The 19,934-nt window shown below is 33.7% G+C and overlaps 1 protein-coding gene across 1 annotated transcript; it reads right to left on the bottom strand.

The window, feature by feature from the left end:
* Positions 1–2,879: 2,879 nt before the first annotated feature.
* Positions 2,880–18,565, bottom strand: LOC111701326 (dynein heavy chain 5, axonemal; the record flags this gene model as incomplete). Its single annotated transcript, XM_023472567.1, has 10 exons — positions 2,880–3,639; positions 4,046–4,218; positions 4,818–4,939; positions 6,119–6,236; positions 9,492–9,819; positions 10,430–11,387; positions 12,143–12,191; positions 13,200–13,300; positions 14,675–14,764; positions 16,045–18,565. Coding segments are annotated over 10 exons (4,609 nt in total), but the record flags the coding sequence as incomplete, so codon positions are not given.
* Positions 18,566–19,934: the final 1,369 nt, after the last annotated feature.

The raw sequence follows: 19,934 nt of genomic DNA, 5'->3' as shown, positions 1-19,934 counted from the left end.
TAACTGTACATAAAGTTTTTTTGTATAACTGTACATAAAGCTTTGTTGTATAACTGTACATAAAGCTTTGTTGTATAACTGTACAAATGTTTAGTTATAAAACTGTTCATAATGTGTAGTTAAAAACTCATGATGTTTAGTTTTGAAACTGTACATAATGTTTAATTATAAAACTGTTCATATGTTTAATTACAAAACTGTTCATATGTTTAGTTATAAAACTGTTAAAAATGTTTAGTTATAAAACTGTTAACAATGTTTAGTTATAAAACTGTTAACAATGTTTAGTTATAAAGCTATACATAAAGTTCAGCTGTTTTAGTAGAAAAATGGTGAAAACCCGTTCATTGTTTTTAATTTACTTTGGGATAATAAAAATTTCATTTTTTTCTCTTTTTTTACACGGAGCTAAGTAGAGTAGAATAAATATATAGTATTTTAACAGAAAAGTTTAAAAGGTTAATATTTTTCTTTGATTTAGGGTTCGACAAAATGTGTTTTTAATTATTCCTGTTAACAGATTTTAATTAAACTAGGCGAGAACATTTCTAAAGTAAAGATAATCAATGGAATTATTATTTATATATTAGAATATGAAAAGGTTGGAATTAATCATTCATAAATTTCCATATTTGGCATTGTTTATTTGGTTAACGGTTTCGTGTTCAAAACTAATAATTGATTAACACTGATTATACACGGTGTATCTGAAAAAAAAGTGTTTTTTTAAAAGCTTTTTAGCAGCTACTAAACATCGTTCAAATGTGCTGATAAGTGCTTCTAGTAGGTACAATACCCACCAATGATGGGGGGGGGAGGGTTGTGGATGAAAATTTTTTCTCTAAAATTCCGTTTTAACCTTCAAAATTAGGCATAATATTCGAAAATGTGCTTGGTCCAATTTCCAAAGATATTAATTGCGTTTTCACACACAAAACGTCGTTTCACTACAATGTATTGCCCATAAATTGGGAGGTTGTCGTTGAAATATTTTACTCAAAAATTCCGTTTTAGCCGTCAAAATGTACTCGAAATGTAGTGAAAATGTACTCGAAATGTAGTGAAAATGTACTCGAAATGTAGTCAAAATGTACTCGAAATGTAGTCAAAATGTACTCGAAATGTAGTCAAAATGTACTCGAAATGAAAATGTACTCGAAATGTAGTCAAAATGTACTCGAAATGTAGTCAAAATGTACTCGAAATGTAGTCAAAATGTACTCGAAATGAAGTCGGTCCATTTTCAAACAAATTTGAAATCTTTTTTTTGTCTTTTACTTTTAAAATCCTCAATTCTATCATTGAAATTGTGCAATTTATTCTATTCTATTATAATTTGAATTTTTTTTAAATCTTTGAAAAGAAGACTGAGCACATTTTCGAATATTATTTATTAAAATAATGTTGGGTTTAGTAAACCCATGGAGTTTAAGCATTAATCTTCATATCCACCATTCTTAAGTTTTCAGCTCTAATAGCCTAGTATTTTATATTTAATCACCAATAGTGGATAGTTTTAACATTTTAAAATTTATTAAAAATTGTAGATATTCCGTTTGGGATATTTGTTAAATAAGCGAATTTTAATATCTTTTTCAATTTTTGGTTCAATACACCTTTAATGGAAATAGGAAAATATTTAAAAAATTTAAATGAGAAATTCTGTGTAAAAATATACATAAATGCATAAGGATACTATTTAAAATGAGGAGTGATACAGTTGGTCCACAAAACTGATATTTTAGAGAATGCTATGTTCAAATATATTGCAACATTTGTACGTGCATCTATTTATACAAATATGATTATTTTTTGTTTAATACCATACCCTAGTCCTAACATTTTCAAGTGTGGTCTGACGTTTTTGTGTTTTAAATAATACCGGAGATACATGTAGCCTATGTACCGGAGATACAGCCCTTGTCCCATGAAACATGACAGTTGGTGAATAGTTTAAAATGTCTTCTTCCATAATTTGTTAAATTATTTGACACCAAAAAGAAAAATGTTTAAAATATTATATGGCAGTCATTATTATACAGTTATAATCAGAAAGACCCGGAATTTATTGACAGTTTAATACTTTACATATAATCTTAAATGCTCAAATAGGCAGACAACAATTTTGGAATTGGCAGGATTAGAGCTATTATGTGATTTTTGTTTCATCAATCATATTTGTAAAATTAGTTTGTAATGTCGTCTGATTTATTGTAAACTAATTCCGGGTCTGTAGGACTCAATTAAAATTTATTTTAAAGTAAAATATAATTCAAAACTGTTCACCATCTGTCATGTTTCCTGGGACACCCTGTATACAGATTTCAGTTTACAACTAGAATTGTCTAAACAAGGTGAACTCTAAACTATAAACAGAAAATAAGTGGTGTAACCATTTTTAATACAAATTGTGTCAAAAGATACATCTCAAAAATAAAAGACGATCTTAAAATCGTCTGTTAATTATCATGTTTAGTAGGACGCATTTGATACTAAACATATCTCTGTAAACTAGAAAAAAGAAACGGTCAAATTACGCGATACTACTGGTGCAACTTTGTGACCTCGTAGCTCCTCTAGTTTTTATTTTACGCACAAGTATGCGAAAAGCAAATTTATCTGAGCTGAAAACTTTAGAATAGTGGATATCAGGATTAATGCTTAATCCGTTCTTTTTCTTAATATCCAGATTAAATATGGCTTGTTCTCCACATGAATTTAATCTCCAGAAAAGTCAACAGATCGGGATTAAGGATATCACATTCTAAAGTTTTCAGCTTTGGTTGCATAACAAAAATTCAAAACATTTTTGGTCTTTTTTAACAAATCTTCAATAATTTACTTTAGTTTGACGTGATATAGTAACATGAGGAAAGCAATTATAAAATGTGAATATATTTCAACATTAATAATTCATATAAAAACATCTTTAGGGGATAAAACGTTTTCATAATAATAGTGCTGGATATATTTGAATAAATGCATAAGAATAATTCATTTCTTAGTAAGAGTAATATTCTTTGAAACAGACTTACCCATAAATTATGAGACTCTAATAATGACCTGGAACTCCTTTAATTCCACGATTTATCATTTTACATTGAATTGAAGCTTTTCTTCGCTCATATGTATATACATGGTAGCCATAGATAGCTGGCCAAACAGTTGGACCAAACTGGCTGTATACATGTTAGCTATAGATTGCTGGCCAAACAGTTGGACCAAACTGGCTGTATACATGTTAGCTATAGATAGCTGGCCAAACAGTTGGACCAAACTGGCTGTATACATGTTAGCTATAGATAACTGGCCAAACAGTTGGACCAAACTGGCTGTATACATGTTAGCTATAGATAGCTGGCCAAACAGTTGAACTAAACTGGCTGTACACATGTTAGCTATAGATAGCTAGCTGGCCAAACAAATGAACCAAACTGGCTGGGGCTAGCATAGACTTTAAAAAAATAGAATTTAGTTGAGTTTGAATCCATTATTTGATGTCGCAAAGTAGTGCAACCCCCCGCATAACCCAATGCCTGGGTCCAATATCTGACTCGAAATCTATTGACCCGATATAGTTAAGTTCAGTTCGTCCAGGTTTCCTATATATAGGACACTCATACAGCTTACTGTCCTTTCCTAAAATATTGAAAATTTTAAATTATAAATAAAATTCAGATTTATACAGAGAAGTTATCTATAAATTAAACTAAGAAATTCTTTAAAGGGAGTGTTCGCGAAAAATGAAAGGACGCCATGTTATTCGGTATGAGACGTCTTTAACAATTTTCTCCTTATAGACGCAACTGATAGAAGTAAGATTAGTAGCGATCAAAAGCGCTTTTTATCGCATCAAGCCTATACCCCCTTTCATTTTTCGCGAACACTCCCTTTAAGGCAAAGTGTGTAATTTCTCCCTTAAGTCGCGTGCATGTGAAAGTTGGGGGACGACCCCTCCATGGGAAATTGTATGAGACTTCCTCTCCTTTTAAAAATAAGGCCCAACTAATACTTTAATACGATTGAATTCGCCATATCTTGGTACCTGCAGTAGTATTTATAGCGTAGATATAAATAACTGGCATCTGCTCGTAGAGAACCTTAGGTCTAGATTCAACGAGTTTTCCTGTTTTTCTATCCAGGCTTGCACCCTCCAGGAACAAACCATGCACGTATACACCTTCAGGGGGGGAATCGTGGATATCCTCTTTCGCAAACCTATAAAAATCAGTCAATCATTTTAAAATTATTTTTTGTTAAATCAATTTTAATTTACTCCTTTCGAGATTTCCGCTTAATATTAAACTAAAAAGATTTTAATAAAATTCCCATATAATGATACTAGGCTTTAAGCCCGTTTAGGACACACACCCCTTTTTTAATTTTTCAAAAATGATAAATGTCAAAATTTTTTCTACACAAACTTTTTCAAATTTTAACCTTCCCTGTGAGTTGCCACAAAAAATTGGCCCAATCGTTTTAGCCGTTTTGGCGTTTATTTGTACAAACAGTCAGACAAGGCAATATAACCCGATATGATGGTATAATAAACATGATCTCATAACCTAAGTTTTTTAAGGTGTTTTAAAAAGATAAAAAGAGGTTTTATATCTCAAATCAAGTATAAATATACATAGATACAACTTTCGCCTTAAAAATCAATAATTAAATAAATCTTAACTAAAATTGACTTTAACTTTTTAAAATAAAATGGATTTATGCATGGTATATAATGTGTGCCAAATAATTTTGCAATGAAAGCATCAGGTTTAAAGCTACAATAAAAAAGTCTCATCCTATATTTAATATTCTCCTACCTTGTCACGAGATTCTGACAAATAACTGAGTCTAGGGCCCAACCCTTGTGGGCCCTGGTCACCTCCTGTCTCATAGCTGTTAGGAACCCTTGCGGGTTAAAAAACCCGGTCACCCAGAACACCTGGAACCAATCTCTAATTTATTCTTTTGCTTTAAGACTTTCCATTATTCACAACAAAGCTTTGTACGTGATATCCAAAATTTCTCTTCGAAAAATTGGTTTAATTTTGATAGTGGTTTTTCTGTATATTTGAATGGAGGATTTATTGCTACAATAAGATCAGATTAAAAGGATTAAAAGGAATTACATTGTAATGTGGGGTTACTTGAAATTATAACACTCCCTTTTAATCATATGCGGAGAATGCGGAATAGTTTCAGCTATTTGCTGCCTTAGTTTTACTCAATAAAATGTGCAAACTTTAAGAACTAAGCTAAAAGTTCAAAAAGATCCCAATATAAAAGTTAATTTATAAAAACTTTTCATTTTTAATGAAATACTCGCAGAACATAAGATAAACATAAAACCAATAGCAATCGTATCATTATCTAATCATGGTTTCTCATATATCCTTTTATTTAAGTGTGGTGTAATGTTTTTATACTATTTTCTTTGAGAATCATAACACAGTTTCGTTTTTTCTAGTTTGAGACCCCTTCATGTTGGTTCTCCCTCTGATATAGAAAACTTTAGCAAAACTTGAATTGGAAACATTTATAATAAAGAGTAAATCCTATTAGTTTCTACAAATCAAAAATAAATCTTTTATTTCCAATCCCTTTCGGAGAAGGAAATATAACAAAGTATAAATGAAAATAGATAACTTCAATTTTACAAAATTCTTCCAATTTCAATTTAGAAACCAAAGATATATGTGTGGGCCAGGGGCACATAATGGATTTAATCCGGAAAAGGAGGCAAAAATTGCACAAAACACAAATTTTGTTTTTGCCCCTTTAGAACCCGTTGGCAGAAAATGAAATTGATCCCGTTGCCAAGTTGCCCCCCCCCCCTCCCACTCCATTGTACGCCCCCGTCGACAGCGGTCTCCATAAATAAAGAAGAATAGAAAAAATATCTAAACTTAAAAGTAAAACTAGAAACTTGAATATAACTTTCATACAAACTATATGAAAAATGTAAATCAGTAATTCCGAACAAAAATCGGAAATAAAATGAAATAAAATATTGCTAAGAAAAAAGTAATAAAAATTAAGATCAAGTTTTCCATTCCTTCCTAAGCTATGAAAAAGATCTTTTATAAAAGAAAAAGCTAAAATCCTAGAATTAGATATTTTCCTTTGGTCTGCCGTGGAAGCACCATCGTTTAAACTGTCCGTCTCTCTCCAGTAGCTCAGTATACCAGAATCCTAGAGTTGAAGAACGCCACGAAATCTTTTTCCATTTCTCCGGAACCCTGAGGAGTTAAGTTTACATATAATTGAACTGGTTACTCGCATAGATAAATAAATAAACATAGATGGCTTATGTACCAGGGGGCGGAAGCGTCATGTGTGTGTGTCTGTACCAAAAGAGTGTGTGTCAGTTTAAAGTACCGAAGGTGTGTACTGTAGGTTTATACAGTACGTAAGAATCTCGGTATTTGTACAGTCTAGGAGTGTACATTTGTTTATTGTTAATTGTTTACTTAGAAATAAGTTTAATATACATGTAATATATTATTTAAATATTTAAGTCAACACTGTAAAGCCAAATTTTCATGCAAAGAATATAATTTGATCAAAGTTTACAATAAACTACTCGTTATTCAAGTTTACTTATAATCGACGACATTGTTCTACAATTTCCTTGACTGTAGTCATGTTGTGTGTCTGTACCAGAAGAGTGTTTGTGTGTTTACTGTACTGGTCTGCAAAGCAGTGCGACTGGCTTTCTCTTGCCGGACCAGCGCCATTTCCTTTCCCTATATTCCTGTTCCCTGTTATGTACGCAAAATCACCAAGAATTGTACAGTCCGCGAACTCATACTTCTAGGGTTCAAAGCATGTATTTCAATGATAAGCGGGGTGGTTTGGTGTTTTAATGGATTTCATAATCGAGTGTAAAATAATTTCGGGAATGGAAATATTTGAACAGCAATATTTCACTGAGCAATATATCATATTGACAAGAACTGAAGAAGGACATGAGAAGGACTAAACTAACATAAATTTCTCTCTACAGAACTCATGTACACCACAAGTACTCAATGACATAAGAACAGCCAATATTCACAACCGACTAGTTAATCTATATAATAAGAATATCTTTATAACATCTCTGTACATTTATATCTTTCAAGATGAAAAATGTCGTCTTATGCGCAATCTATTTTTATCTATGGTTACTCGCCTCAAACTGGAATTTGATATTCCTGATTTTTTAACGTCCACCTGGGGCTTGATTTAATTAATAGCAATTCAAGTACAGTTTAGCCCAGAACTTTGCAGAGTTCGACAGAATTAATAAAATGTCGTTTTCTTAACCTACTGATAATGGAATTCTGTAAATATCTTGTTTTTTGGTTAATTTATTTTTTTCGATATTCATTAAATCTGGTCTCGAATGTCGTAGCCTTTAATATTATAACTATGAATCCTGCGAGATCAAATAGTAAAAGTTTGAATAAGATATATGGACGGGTTAGAAAATTAGAGATTGAACCAAATATTCCGTTCATTTATAAATCTAAATATTAATATGTTGAAAACAATGGTTGAAAGCTAGAAAGGATAGCAAACAACAATAAAAAAAATAATAGGCTGGAGAATAAATATTTTATTACGTTATAACGTTTATGTTTGGGTAAAATACTCTTTTTCCGGCGATTTGCTTTTTTCATGATATAAAGAAGAAAATACATTCCTACATCACGAAAAACTCCAATTAAGTTGATACTTTTCTGCAAAAACAGTAAAAACAAGTTCAATTTGCTAGGTAAAGATTTACGTTGATTGTTGAAGTTGAAGAATGATGCATCTTGAAGAAAACTTTAGCAATAACCCTGCATGCTTTATTGTTAAAGGGACTGTCCGGATAATTTCAAGTGACCTTTTATTTTAAGAGGGACATGATTCACAACGAAACCCTTTAAACCTTTAAAAGATTATCGAGGACAGAGATCTATGTATGTATCTCTTACATGATGTGGAAAATTTGAGTAAACACAAGCGTATTGTATTATGTACTAATATGTTGCAGCACGGTTTTTAAAAATTTGAATATGAATATTTAAGTTCTGCCACTTCTAGAAGTAAAATATTAATATTCCTTAAATATAAAACAGCTTACAAACAAAGTTTACAATCCGGAAAGTCTGTTAACCTTGATGAGTCCAAAGTTTAAAGAGTACCGTTGTGAATCCTTGATCAGTCCAAAGTTTAAAGGGTACCGTTGTGAATCCTTGATCAGTCATAGGTTTAAAGGGTACCGTTGTGAATCCTTTATCAGTCCAAGGTTTAAAGGGTACAGTTGTGAATCCTTGATCAGTCCAAGGTTTAAAGGGTACCGTTGTGAATCCTGATCAGTCAAAGGTTTCAAGGGTACCGTTGTGAATCCTTTATCAGTCCAAGGTTTAAAGGGTACCGTTGTGAATCCTTTATCAGTCCAAGGTTTCAAGGGTACCGTTGTGAATCCTTTATCAGTCCAATGTTTAAAGGGTACCGTTGTGAATCCTTTATCAGTCAAAGGTTTAAAGGGTACCGTTGTGAATCCTTGATCAGTCCAAAGTTTAAAGGGTACCGTTGTGAATCCTTGATCAGTCAAAGGTTTATAGGGTACCGTTGTAAATCCTTTATCAGTCAAAGGTTTAAAGGGTACCGTTGTGAATCCTTGATCAGTCAAAGGTTTAAAGGGTACCGTTGTGAATCCTTTATCAGTCAAAGGTTTAAAGGGTACAGTTGTGAATCCTTTATCAGTCAAAGGTTTAAAGGGTACCGTTGTGAATCCTTGATCGGTCACAGGTTTAAAGGGTACCGTTGTGAATCCTTTATCAGTCCAAGGTTTAAAGGGTACCGTTGTGAATCCTTGATCTGTCACAGGTTTAAAGGGTACCGTTGTGAATCCTTGATCAGTCATAGGTTTAAAGGGTACCGTTGTGAATCCTTGAGCAGTCCAAGGTTTAAAGGGTACCGTTGTGAATCCTTGATCAGTCAAGGTTTAAAGGGTACCGTTGTGAATCCTTGATCTGTCACAGGTTTAAAGGGACCAGTTAGTTGTAAATATGTTATCTGTAGACATGAGTCCTTGTCCCAGCAAGCTTTCAATTTGACCCGGAGTTAACAAAAAAAATACACTTTTTTCTTCAGGCGCATGAATTGGAAATTAAAACAAAACTTTATAGGTTTAAAGATTTTTGAATTTTAGACCAAAAACGCGATTGAATTCAAATTGAAATAAATTAATGCATCTAGCCATGGGTAGTCTAGTGTTATAGCATCTTACAATAGTAACTGATTAATCTCCGCGAACTCTAAGATTTTCTAGAACCTAAAGCTTTGCCAACATTTAATATTTCACAAGCTGGCACCTTAATCTAACAGAATTCTAAGGTCTACGGCTTTAGGTTAGAAAATTAGAGTTTGAGGCGAGTTGTCAATGTATTAGAAAAATGATCGATTTCTTTTAAAAAATAAATCTAAAAAGAACTTGGTTTGGTTTAAAATATTCATACCTCGCATCATACATATTGTCCAGGGTCTCCTTAAGATCATCACTCATAATAATAGTTCCCTCCAGCGCCATCTTTAAATCTGTCAAGGTTCGTCTCACCAGCGTCAATATCTTCTGCATCCTGTCTATCTCCTGCCTCAAGAATATATTCATCGGAAGCATCCCTCCCAACCTCACCAGAGCCTCCTTAACTTCATGAGGAACATAATCCCTCGGCATCTTCCTAAGCATATCCTCAGCTATCTTGCTGACAACTGCTTCTCTAGTTTCACCCTTAGCTGCTCCTCCTCCCTCCTTAGGCTGTACACTAAGGATATGATCCAGGATACCTTCAAACCAATATCGTTTGAGAAGAATTAATTCTCTAATTTAATATTATTTATCGTGAGAGTAACTGCAAACCTTCAAAGGATGAGACTCTCTTGCCGACCTCAAACTCTTTAAGAATGAAAATTCAAAAGTTCAATTTGGTTTTTTGCTCTTTTAATATATTCTTTAAAGGATAATCAATGATTCGAAAGAGAAAGAAACAATTGTACAGTATCAAGAGATAGTTAATGCCAGAAAAAGACTTATAAATTCCGTCTCAAAAGTCTCATCTTTGAAGATTTTGGACAATCCTGAAAGTAATCTTGATTGCTCTGATATAAACTCAAGCTTAGATCTCTTATTTGGGATCTGTAAAAATAAAAGACTTGATTTGCTTGAAATTTAGCAAATTTAGCCCTACAAAAAAGTAAATATCAAACCTCTTAAAATTACACGATTTAATGGATAAATTCTATTTTTTTGTTTCTATTTTAATTCTTAAATTTTTAATTCCATTTTTTTGTTTCTAAATATGAGCGTGCACAATAAATAATGCATAGAACCCATAAATTACAATAAATAAGATTTAAAATATATTTGGAATCGTCGGCTCTAATAAACGATAATTTCCTTTAGCCGTGTTTATCTGATATGAGATATCAGCATTAGAATGAAGACCAAACACTTCTGGTATATCCTGTAGAGGCATGTTGTTTATAAAATCATTATACTCCTCGATAGTTTTACACTCTGGGACGGAGTATCCTTCGTAGAACTTGAACCCAGCGTTAAATATATTATCGGAGAACCAGACCGTGGTGAAGGTGTTGAGAAGTCGTTTATCAAAATCATCCGTCACCCTTCCTCCGTACTGAACCTCTCCGAGCATAAAACAAACCGTCTGCCACGATATTCCCCGCTTTGCGTCCAGGTCGTCCAAATGGTTCATAATAAACTGAGTACTGGCGTTGAAATCAGCTCGGTTGAATTCGTATGGAATATTCCAACCTAGAGGACCAAACTTTCTTCTCTCCTGAACCACAGTGTGGAGGAACGCAACAGCGTACAGCATGTTAGGCCAGGCGGAGTGGTTGGAGTAATCCAGGGTATCCTGGGAGATATCACAGTAGGTTCTCTTCAAGCTAGCTCGGATACCCTGTGGTGGTTCGTTTGTGAACTTCAGGGACATCTGGAGTAGTCCGATGGGGAAGTTCTTGTTCACCTCCGTAGTCAACCAGAGCCTGAAGGTTGGATGCATCTCATCAGTATCCAGCATAGTTTGCATGATTTCCTCACAGAAATCAAGAGAAAGATGACAGTTCTGTAACATCAACCAGTGACCGTTAACAATGGCCTCTGTGATCATTTTTCTTGCACTCTCCTCCTGACCCTGACCCATCGCTAGAGAACGGAAATCTTGAGCCCGGAGCTTGGCCAGAGTCTCAATCTGCCCGGATGGATCTGATCCGGTTGAGAGAAGACAGATTAACGGAACCCTGTTATCTGATTCGTCCAGCATCTGTTCTAAGTCTAGGACGGAGTTCTCCAAGAAATCTGCTCCGAGGGAGTCGAAAATATACTTTCGAGCCTAGAAGCAAATATATATTTTTACAGAAAGAAATGAAATATAATATCCAGAAAAGAGCTCATCTCTGAAAACTACGTAGGAAAGAAACAGAGTTTTTGCTGGAATCTCAAATTTTCAAATCGCTATATCTTTGCATTTTGATGGTGCAAAATATTGATTTCAAAATTAAATTATCTGATCGTAGTTTGAAATATCTAAATTCTACAAGATTTGGTTGCAGAGATATAGGGATTATAAAAACTCAATTCCTTTTTTACTCTTAGAGAAAACTAAATAATTTAAGAATTACATGCAGTTATGCTTAGTAAAACACTTATGCCGAGAACATTAACTTACAAATGTATAAACACAGCAAATAACTTTGAAATTGTATTAATTTAGAGTTCAAAAATAAAGGAATATTTACAATGTATGTACATCCTAGTTCTATTAAGAGAAAAGTAGTATACTAAAGTTTTTGGTTAGGTATGTAACAAATTCAGTTTCAATTACACTGCATTCACTTCAAAATCTGTAATTATGTAATTTCTTTTAATTATTTAGAATTATTCTAGAGGGACTGATTAATTTCCATTTACTCACATTTTTTTATCCTTATATCTTTGCAATTCAATGTCCTAGTCCTTCAATATGTATAATTTCTGCTAGAAAATAGTAAAACTTTAAAATATCAAAGGTTTACACCATCAGGTTTGAAAGATATAAGGATTATAAAATCAGAGTTTGAGGCAAGAAATCAGATCCGTTGAAATGACCTGAGACAGTGTTCTATCCGGACACCAGGATCTAATCAGCAACAGTTTCCTGGAAAAAATATACTTGAATTATGCTATCTTAAAGGGACTGTAAGCCTAATTTCAAGTGACCCTCCATGCAAAGATGGCAATACCTTTATCTGATCAATAATGTAAAAGATATTGTCGTTTTTATATACACGTAACAAAATGTTTAATGTTTACTTCAATAGAAATGCACAAGTGACTTTTGTAGAGAAACCAAAAAAAAATTATCAATTTTCCAAATTATAGACATTGATATTTGTATAATTCAAAATTGATCAGACAAATAATAATAATAATAAATAACTGTAAGTAAAGTCCAATTTTGTTGGAAAGAGAAATAAGGGCTTCGGTTAACAACTAAAGTATCTTAACCAACGAGGTTATAGTGTACAGAGTGATGATGTACGCTAATCCTTTACTAATTTTATAGGCCATAAACTATATCGAGAGCGTACTGCATATTTGTTTATTATAAGTTCATTCTGGCCTATAACCTATAGTATATCAATATTAGTAAACAGTTGTAAGTGTACAGTACAGCTAACTGAGCACACAGGTAAAGAACTATCATCCGCCCTGACCTTAACTTATTTGTTTCTGTTCTGAAAAAAATTAAGCATGTTTTTTTGAAAGAAAGGTTGAATCAGTTTCTTTTCTTTGTCTAGAATTATTCTGAAAATATATTTTTCTAAGAAAAGATTTTGCGATGGAAAAATCATAAACAGCAATTCTTTTATTAATTCTATTCAATTTATATTTTATACGATACAGAGAAGCAGATCAATAACCTTTATCTGAAGATGTCCTTTTTAAAGTGACTGTAGGCGTAACTACGATTTGTATCGTTGTATGTGTTGTTTACCTAAATACATCAAGGTTTTGTTGTTTACCTAAATACATCAAGGTTTTGTTGTTTACCTAAATACATCAAGGTTTTGTTGTTTACCTAAATACATCAAGGTTGTGTTGTTTACCTAAATACATCAAGGTTGTGTTGTTTACCTAAATACATCAAGATTGTTTTGTTTACCTAAATACATCAAGGTTTTGTTGGTATCCACAGGGTATATCTTCCTCCTCAGGAGACTCAGTATCACACCAATACTTCCATTCTTTCTCCGTAGATACAACCTAGAGTACAGATACAACATAGAGTACAGATACAACCTAGAGTATAGATACAACCTAGAGTATAGGAGTAGATAGAGGTAAAGGTATTGAAGAATAGAGAGGAAAAGAAGAAGAAAGCAACGGTGGAGGAGAAGGAAAAGGAGTAGATAGAGGTAAAGATATTGAAGAATAGAGAGGGAAATAAGAAGAAAGGAACGTGAGATGGAGGAGAAGGAAAAGGAGTAGATAGAGGTAAAGATATTGAAGAATAGAGAGGAAAAGAAGAAGAAAGCAACTTGAGGTGGAGGAGAAGGAAAAGGAGTGGATAGAAGAATAGGTATTGAAGAATGGAGAGGAAAATAAGAAGAAAGGAACGTAGGGGGGGGGGGGTAAACAACCCAGCACAAAAAGTGTATAATGTTGTATGTTTTAATATGTTATGTTATAATAACAGGGAAAAGGGAATAGAATCAAGATTTAGCAAGAAAAGCAATTTCGATTTATACAATGAAAAGTATAGATACAACCTATAGCAACCTATAGTATAGATACAACCTATGGTATAGATACAACCTAGAGTACAGATACAACTTATAGTATAGATACAACCTAGAGTAGAGATACAACCTAGAGTACAGATACAACCTAGAGTAGAGATACAACCTAGAGTATAGATACAACATAGAGTATAGATACAACATAGAGTACAGATACAACCTAGAGTATAGATACAACATAGAGTAAAGATACAACCTAGAGTATAGATACAACCTATAGTATAGATATAACCTAGAGTATAGATACAACCTAGATTATAGATACAACCAAGATTATAGATACAACTTAGAGTATAGATACATCCTAGAGAATAGATACAACTTATAGTATAGATACATCCTAGAGGATATATACAACCTAGAGTATAGATACAACCAACAGTATAGATACAACCTAGAGTATATATACAACTTATAGTATGAATACAACATAGAGTATAAATACAACTTATAGTATAGATACAACCTATAGTATAGATACAACCTATAGTATAGATACAACCTAGAGTATAGATACATCCTATAGTACAGATACAACCTAGAGTATATATACAACCAAGAGTATAGATACAACCTAGAGTATATATACAACTTATAGTATGAATACAACATAGAGTATATATACAACTTATAGTATAGATACAACCAAGAGTGTAGATGCAACCTAGAGGATACATACAACCTAGAGTATAGATACAACCTAGAGTATACATACAACCTAGAGTATAGATACAACCAGAGTATAGATACAACCTAGAGTAAAGATACAACCAAGAGTACATATATAACTTACAGAATTGATTCCTCTTGAGGAGAAATATTTAAATTTTGTAAATACCTTATCTAAGAGTGCATTGAATGTTTCAAGTTTGCTGAGCTCCACAAGATTTAACCAGATCACGTCCAGCATCCAACGAAATGGTTTAGGCTGAAAAATATAACAAAAATTAGGTCCCATAATAATGACTAGCTAAAGTTCCCGGCATTGCCCAAGTTTCTATTTTTTATATTCATAGTTATTCCCGCTGTTTACCCAGGCTTGGTATTTAAATATTATTTAACCAGCTATAGCTAACTTATTTATATACTAGCTGAAGGGCCCGGCGTTGCCCGTGGGAAAAAATTCGAAATTTTTTTTTAATTAAAAAAAAAATTTTGAAAAAATACAGAAATTTTTAACTTAAAACACCCCTCCGGCCACCCCTGAGTGTCCACAAATAATTTCAGCCCAATCGGTCCAGCCGTTTGGCCGGCTTTACGCGAAGAGCCTTATAATATAGATTAATGTATACAAAAAATATACACATATAAACTGTAAACATACTACTGGTCCAAAAAAGTCTAGGAAAATGTTGTTAACTGTAAAAATAAACTCCAAAATTTTAAAGCTTGAAATGAACATAATTTTAGCTGATAAATTGATCTTTTTATTTCTGAAAAGAGAAATTTATAATTTCAAAAAAAGTTTTGTAAGAAGGATCGACCCACTTTGTAAAGTTAAGTCCCCCCTCCCCCTCCTCCAATAATGTTAAACAATGAATAATGAAAAGTTGAGAATTCTTGTTTGAAGTTTGTGTCTTATTAAAAGTTTTCTTCCCTCCAGGTTTACCAATAATTGCCCTCCAGGATACATGAAACAGTCTCAAACAATCCATCAACAAATTAGAACAAAAAGTCTATTTATTTTCAGAGAAACTTTATTTGTCTGTCAAAAAAGGGCCTCGTCAATCACCCCCCTCTCCTCCTCCCCCCTGTTTCCCTCCTAAACGATAGTTGTCAACAACATAATGCTGATAATGAAGACAGCTCTCAAAGCTTTTTTTCTGTCAAAAAAATTATATTTTTAATTTTAAGTTGAACAATAAAACAATTCACATTTTATAATAACCTTGCAATTAACTACAGTCGTCGTCGTATATATCAATACATTGAAGACGACTTTCTATTTCAATTTTGATTTCTAAAAAGCTTTCAAACAGCTTGAGACACATAAACACGTAAACAAAGTGAATATGTCAATTAATAGCTTCTCTTTGTTTACTTGCAATTTGAAAAACCTTTTCAGGAATCAAAGCATTATTGATTAAAAGTTGTCTTCATTGTATTGATATAAACGCCGGCTACTGTATACATATTTAACTTGGTCTCAAGTCGTTATTCTATGTTTTTTGGACCATGTATGCAAGCATGCCGCATCATCCTGTTTACCTTGACCGAGTTTAAATCCAAGGAAGCTCCACCCTTGAGAAAGATGAGAAACTCGCTGTGAGAGATATTTCCGTTGTTGAGGTCCACCTTCAGGGCCAGCAGGAGTGTGAACAAGAACTTGTGGTGCTCGTACAGGCCTCGGTTCGTATACTTCCACACCGACTTGGTCAAGAAGTCGAGTATATTTGTGATTCTCTTATCTATGATATGAGTCGGTTTGGATTTAATGACAGCATTGTCGAAGAGAACAAGAAATTGTCTCAACGCTGTTTGATACATGACGTTAACCTTACTTAACTCTACGATCAGGAAGTATAAGATGCTGCCTCTAGTAGCTACAGATCTGTATTCTTCACGAGCAGCATTTATCTTAATCTCGGTTTCAGCAGAGATCTGCAGCTTCTTGCTCACATCTCCAGCCGTGGTTTTAGTCTCTTGAAGAACCTGAATAAGTTCATCATCGTCAACAATTGATCCCTCGACAGAATTTAGTTTTTCCAGCAAGCTATCCTCCAGCTCCTTCATTGTAGCCTTATTCTCAAGTACATCTTCAACTAAACGAACTCTTTCTGTCTCAAGATCTGATTTCTCCATCCGAATAACTCTTCCCAGTAACTGATCTTCTAAACCTTTCATGGTTACAGTAAAATCAATGATTGCACATCTGGCACTGATCTCAGGGCTGTAGGATGGATTACCCATCTTGGTTGTGATAAAAAGGGAAAATCCATCATTAATATCCATTTCTCGGTCTCCGAGCATAACCTTAAGAGCTTTACCTTGTTTGATAAAGTTCTTCTCCAGGAGATTATCCAAAACTGGATCTAGCTCTTCAGCAATGTCCTCTATAAGCAAAGGTCTACCCAAGGATAAACAATCTTCAAGATGAGTTCTGAAATATTTATGGTTGAGATTAGTCACCTGTAGATCATTATACTGTTCCTTAGTTTTCAGCCAGATTTTACCCTGGCCCTGGGGATCAACGAGAAGAGGATAACTCTGGGCCTTCGTAACAATTGCGGCATTTTGCAGGGAGAGTTCATCACTTGGTAGCCCTTGCAGAGACCATTCCGATGTCTCATTTCCATCCACTATCATACTAACAACATTCAGGCTGTTTGTGTAGGGTATTGTTTTGTGCTTGAGAAGTGCCTTCCATGTATTCATTAGCTGATTTCTAAATTCTTGGTTAAATGGTCCGGAGTAGGAGAGGAATCCACAAGCTAGAAGAGTATCTCCAATAAGTTTGATTAGTTGTTCTTTAAATGCTTTGCTCTGATGCGTCCATCTCTGTTTTTCTCCTCCAAGTCCATTAATAAGAGTACTGGCAGCTGACATCTTCTTTCTGCAGATATCTGCTTCATTCGCTAATTTCTGTTTTTCTTTAACAGCATTCGTGTACATCAGCTGCACTTTTTTCAATTGTCGCTCTTTCTTTGTTAGAGTTCTTTGCGTTAGTTCTAACTCTTTCATTGCTGCTTTAAGTCGAGCTTCTTGGAATGCCAGGTTAATTTTCAGCGGTAAAACTTCTTTATTTACACCAAAGAAAAATGCCATTGCCTTTGTCCAGCATAGTAAACCAGCAACATCGCCACACACCCTCTTGGCTGTGGCCATGTTGTAATCCTCCATTGTCAGATATGGTTCAAGAAACTCTACCATCTCATCGTTAATTGTATCTTTGGGGAAGTTTAAAAGCTGGTTTAAAAATCCAGTGCTAGACATTACTTTCAGGGCCTCAGACCAGCTGGGTTTAGGGCTGGGAACTGTAGGATCAGGAGAGATCAAGGGGAGTTTAGATCTGAATAAAATCATTGTGCAGTCCATAACTCTCATGATCAGATGAGGAGGTCTTCCCAGTTTTCTAACTGTTGCAATGTTCGCAGGTTTAATTGTGTTTAAAGCCTCTTCAGCTTCCTCTAGAGCAGGCCTAGCAGCTTCAAGCTTTTCTTCAGCATGACTTTTCTCAATCTCGATTTCCTCAACTATATTTTCAGCTTTATCTTTACTTTTCTGCACTTGATCTTTCATAATCTCGGACTCTTTAGCCCTTTGAGTTACCTCAATTAGGACCTTTTCAGCTTTTTGATTCGCAACTTGGAGATCTTTTTCCATAATTGCTAATTCTTCCTTTAGAATCTCAACAGATTTAGATGCTTCATGCAATTTTTCCAATCCCGAATTCATCCTCAAACTCATTTCTCCGATTTCAGTTTCTTTCCTAGAGTACACCTCTTTATAGCTGTTGATAAATGACAGGAATGATTTAGGAGTAACATGAGTTGATCGTCTAAACCTTTGGAAATAGTTTTGACAAGCCACCGATACACTGTCTTGGACTGAAGCCATGGTTTTATACAAGTTCTTCTTTATTTCCGGAGTAGACGCTGCAATCTTGAAGGACTGAAGGAAGTGAGTTGCTACAGATACCAGAGCATCCTTTGGCCATGGTTGAAACCAGTTAATGGTACAACCTAAAATATAATTTAAGTAATGAAGACAGTGAAAAAAGTTGAATAATCTATAAAACTTTATTTTATATTTTTTTTTTAAAATCTCACATTTATCCTATAATTTCTACATAAAGTTTACAAGAAATTATTACTTTAAGTTGCGTTTTGCATGGATATAATAGAAAATCATTGGAAGGTATGAGTTTTCTATATTCAAAACAAAAGTTTTTTTTGGTTTTTTTCTGCGTAAACATAATAAATGTTTCAGAAAAAGTTTTTAGAGTTTATTTCTGCTAGACATTAATGCACAGTCCAATACTGCATTTGTCACGTAATATTTTTAAACGTCTTAATGAACAGGGTGTCCCAAACAACATGAAATTGAGTGACCACTCTGAGGTCGTCTTTTTTAATCATTGTAAGAACCGATTTCAATTAAGTTATGTCTTCGTTCAAATGTTATTTTTTGAAAATACTGCTTTGTTTTTCTCCTAAACTTGTATTTGCTTGTATACAAGAATTATTTCATTTTCTCCAGTCCAGTTTAAAACATAAACAAACTAATCCTTAACCCTAGTGGACAGAGAGAAGTCTTTAGGAGGGCTATGGTTCAGTGAGATCTGCGGTTGTTTTTTTACCCCAACGGGAACTGAGATCCCCCCCCCCACACCCCAACCCCCACAATAAGGAAAAAGGAAAAAATGTAAGACCCCCCCTGGAAAAATGTCTGAATACGCCCCTGCTGAATCATTCTCTTCTTTGAAGAACAATGTAAAGCCATCAAAAGATATTTTTTAATTTAGTTTTCTAATGTATCAATTATATAATGTAATAAGTTGGAAACCCAGTGCTGCTAAGGTTTCTTAAAGTTACTTCCACCGTTTACCCGCACTAAAACGATTTTATCGGAAAACTAAATTTTCGCTTTTAAAGTCGACCCTCTCAACTTAGAATCTCAAAACTAAGCTAAGAAAATGTCCGTGGGTCTCCTGAGTTACCCAATCAAAATTTGAGGCAAATCAGTCCATGGGTTCCTTAGTTATGCTCGGACAAACAAACAGACAGACACCAAAACAGAGATTATAAATATATACAGATTAAATAGATAATGTTTAAACTGTGTAATACGTGTGTATTATTTGAAAAGCTAAATTTGTACGAACAATTAATATTGAATTACCAACATTTTGAAATTTAAACCCAATAAAATACAGATTTAGAAAATACACAATATTTGAGGGGTTGTGAAATTGGATCCTCTTCCCATTATTTAATGATTAATTTCGTACAATTCTTCTTACATACAATCATTTCGTAGAATTGCAATGGATTTTTTAACAAACGTCTATCAAAACGAAATTTAACTTGATTTCCTTCGAACTTGTTTTATCTCAAAAGATATTTTCCGGGCTGCAAAGATATATGTAAAAACTCCTG

The sequence above is a fragment of the Eurytemora carolleeae genome, unplaced genomic scaffold (assembly GCF_000591075.1).
Source record: "Eurytemora carolleeae unplaced genomic scaffold, Eaff_2.0 scaffold455, whole genome shotgun sequence".
In the NCBI taxonomy this organism is placed as follows: domain Eukaryota; kingdom Metazoa; phylum Arthropoda; class Copepoda; order Calanoida; family Temoridae; genus Eurytemora; species Eurytemora carolleeae.
This window is presented reverse-complemented; position numbering and strand designations above follow the sequence as displayed.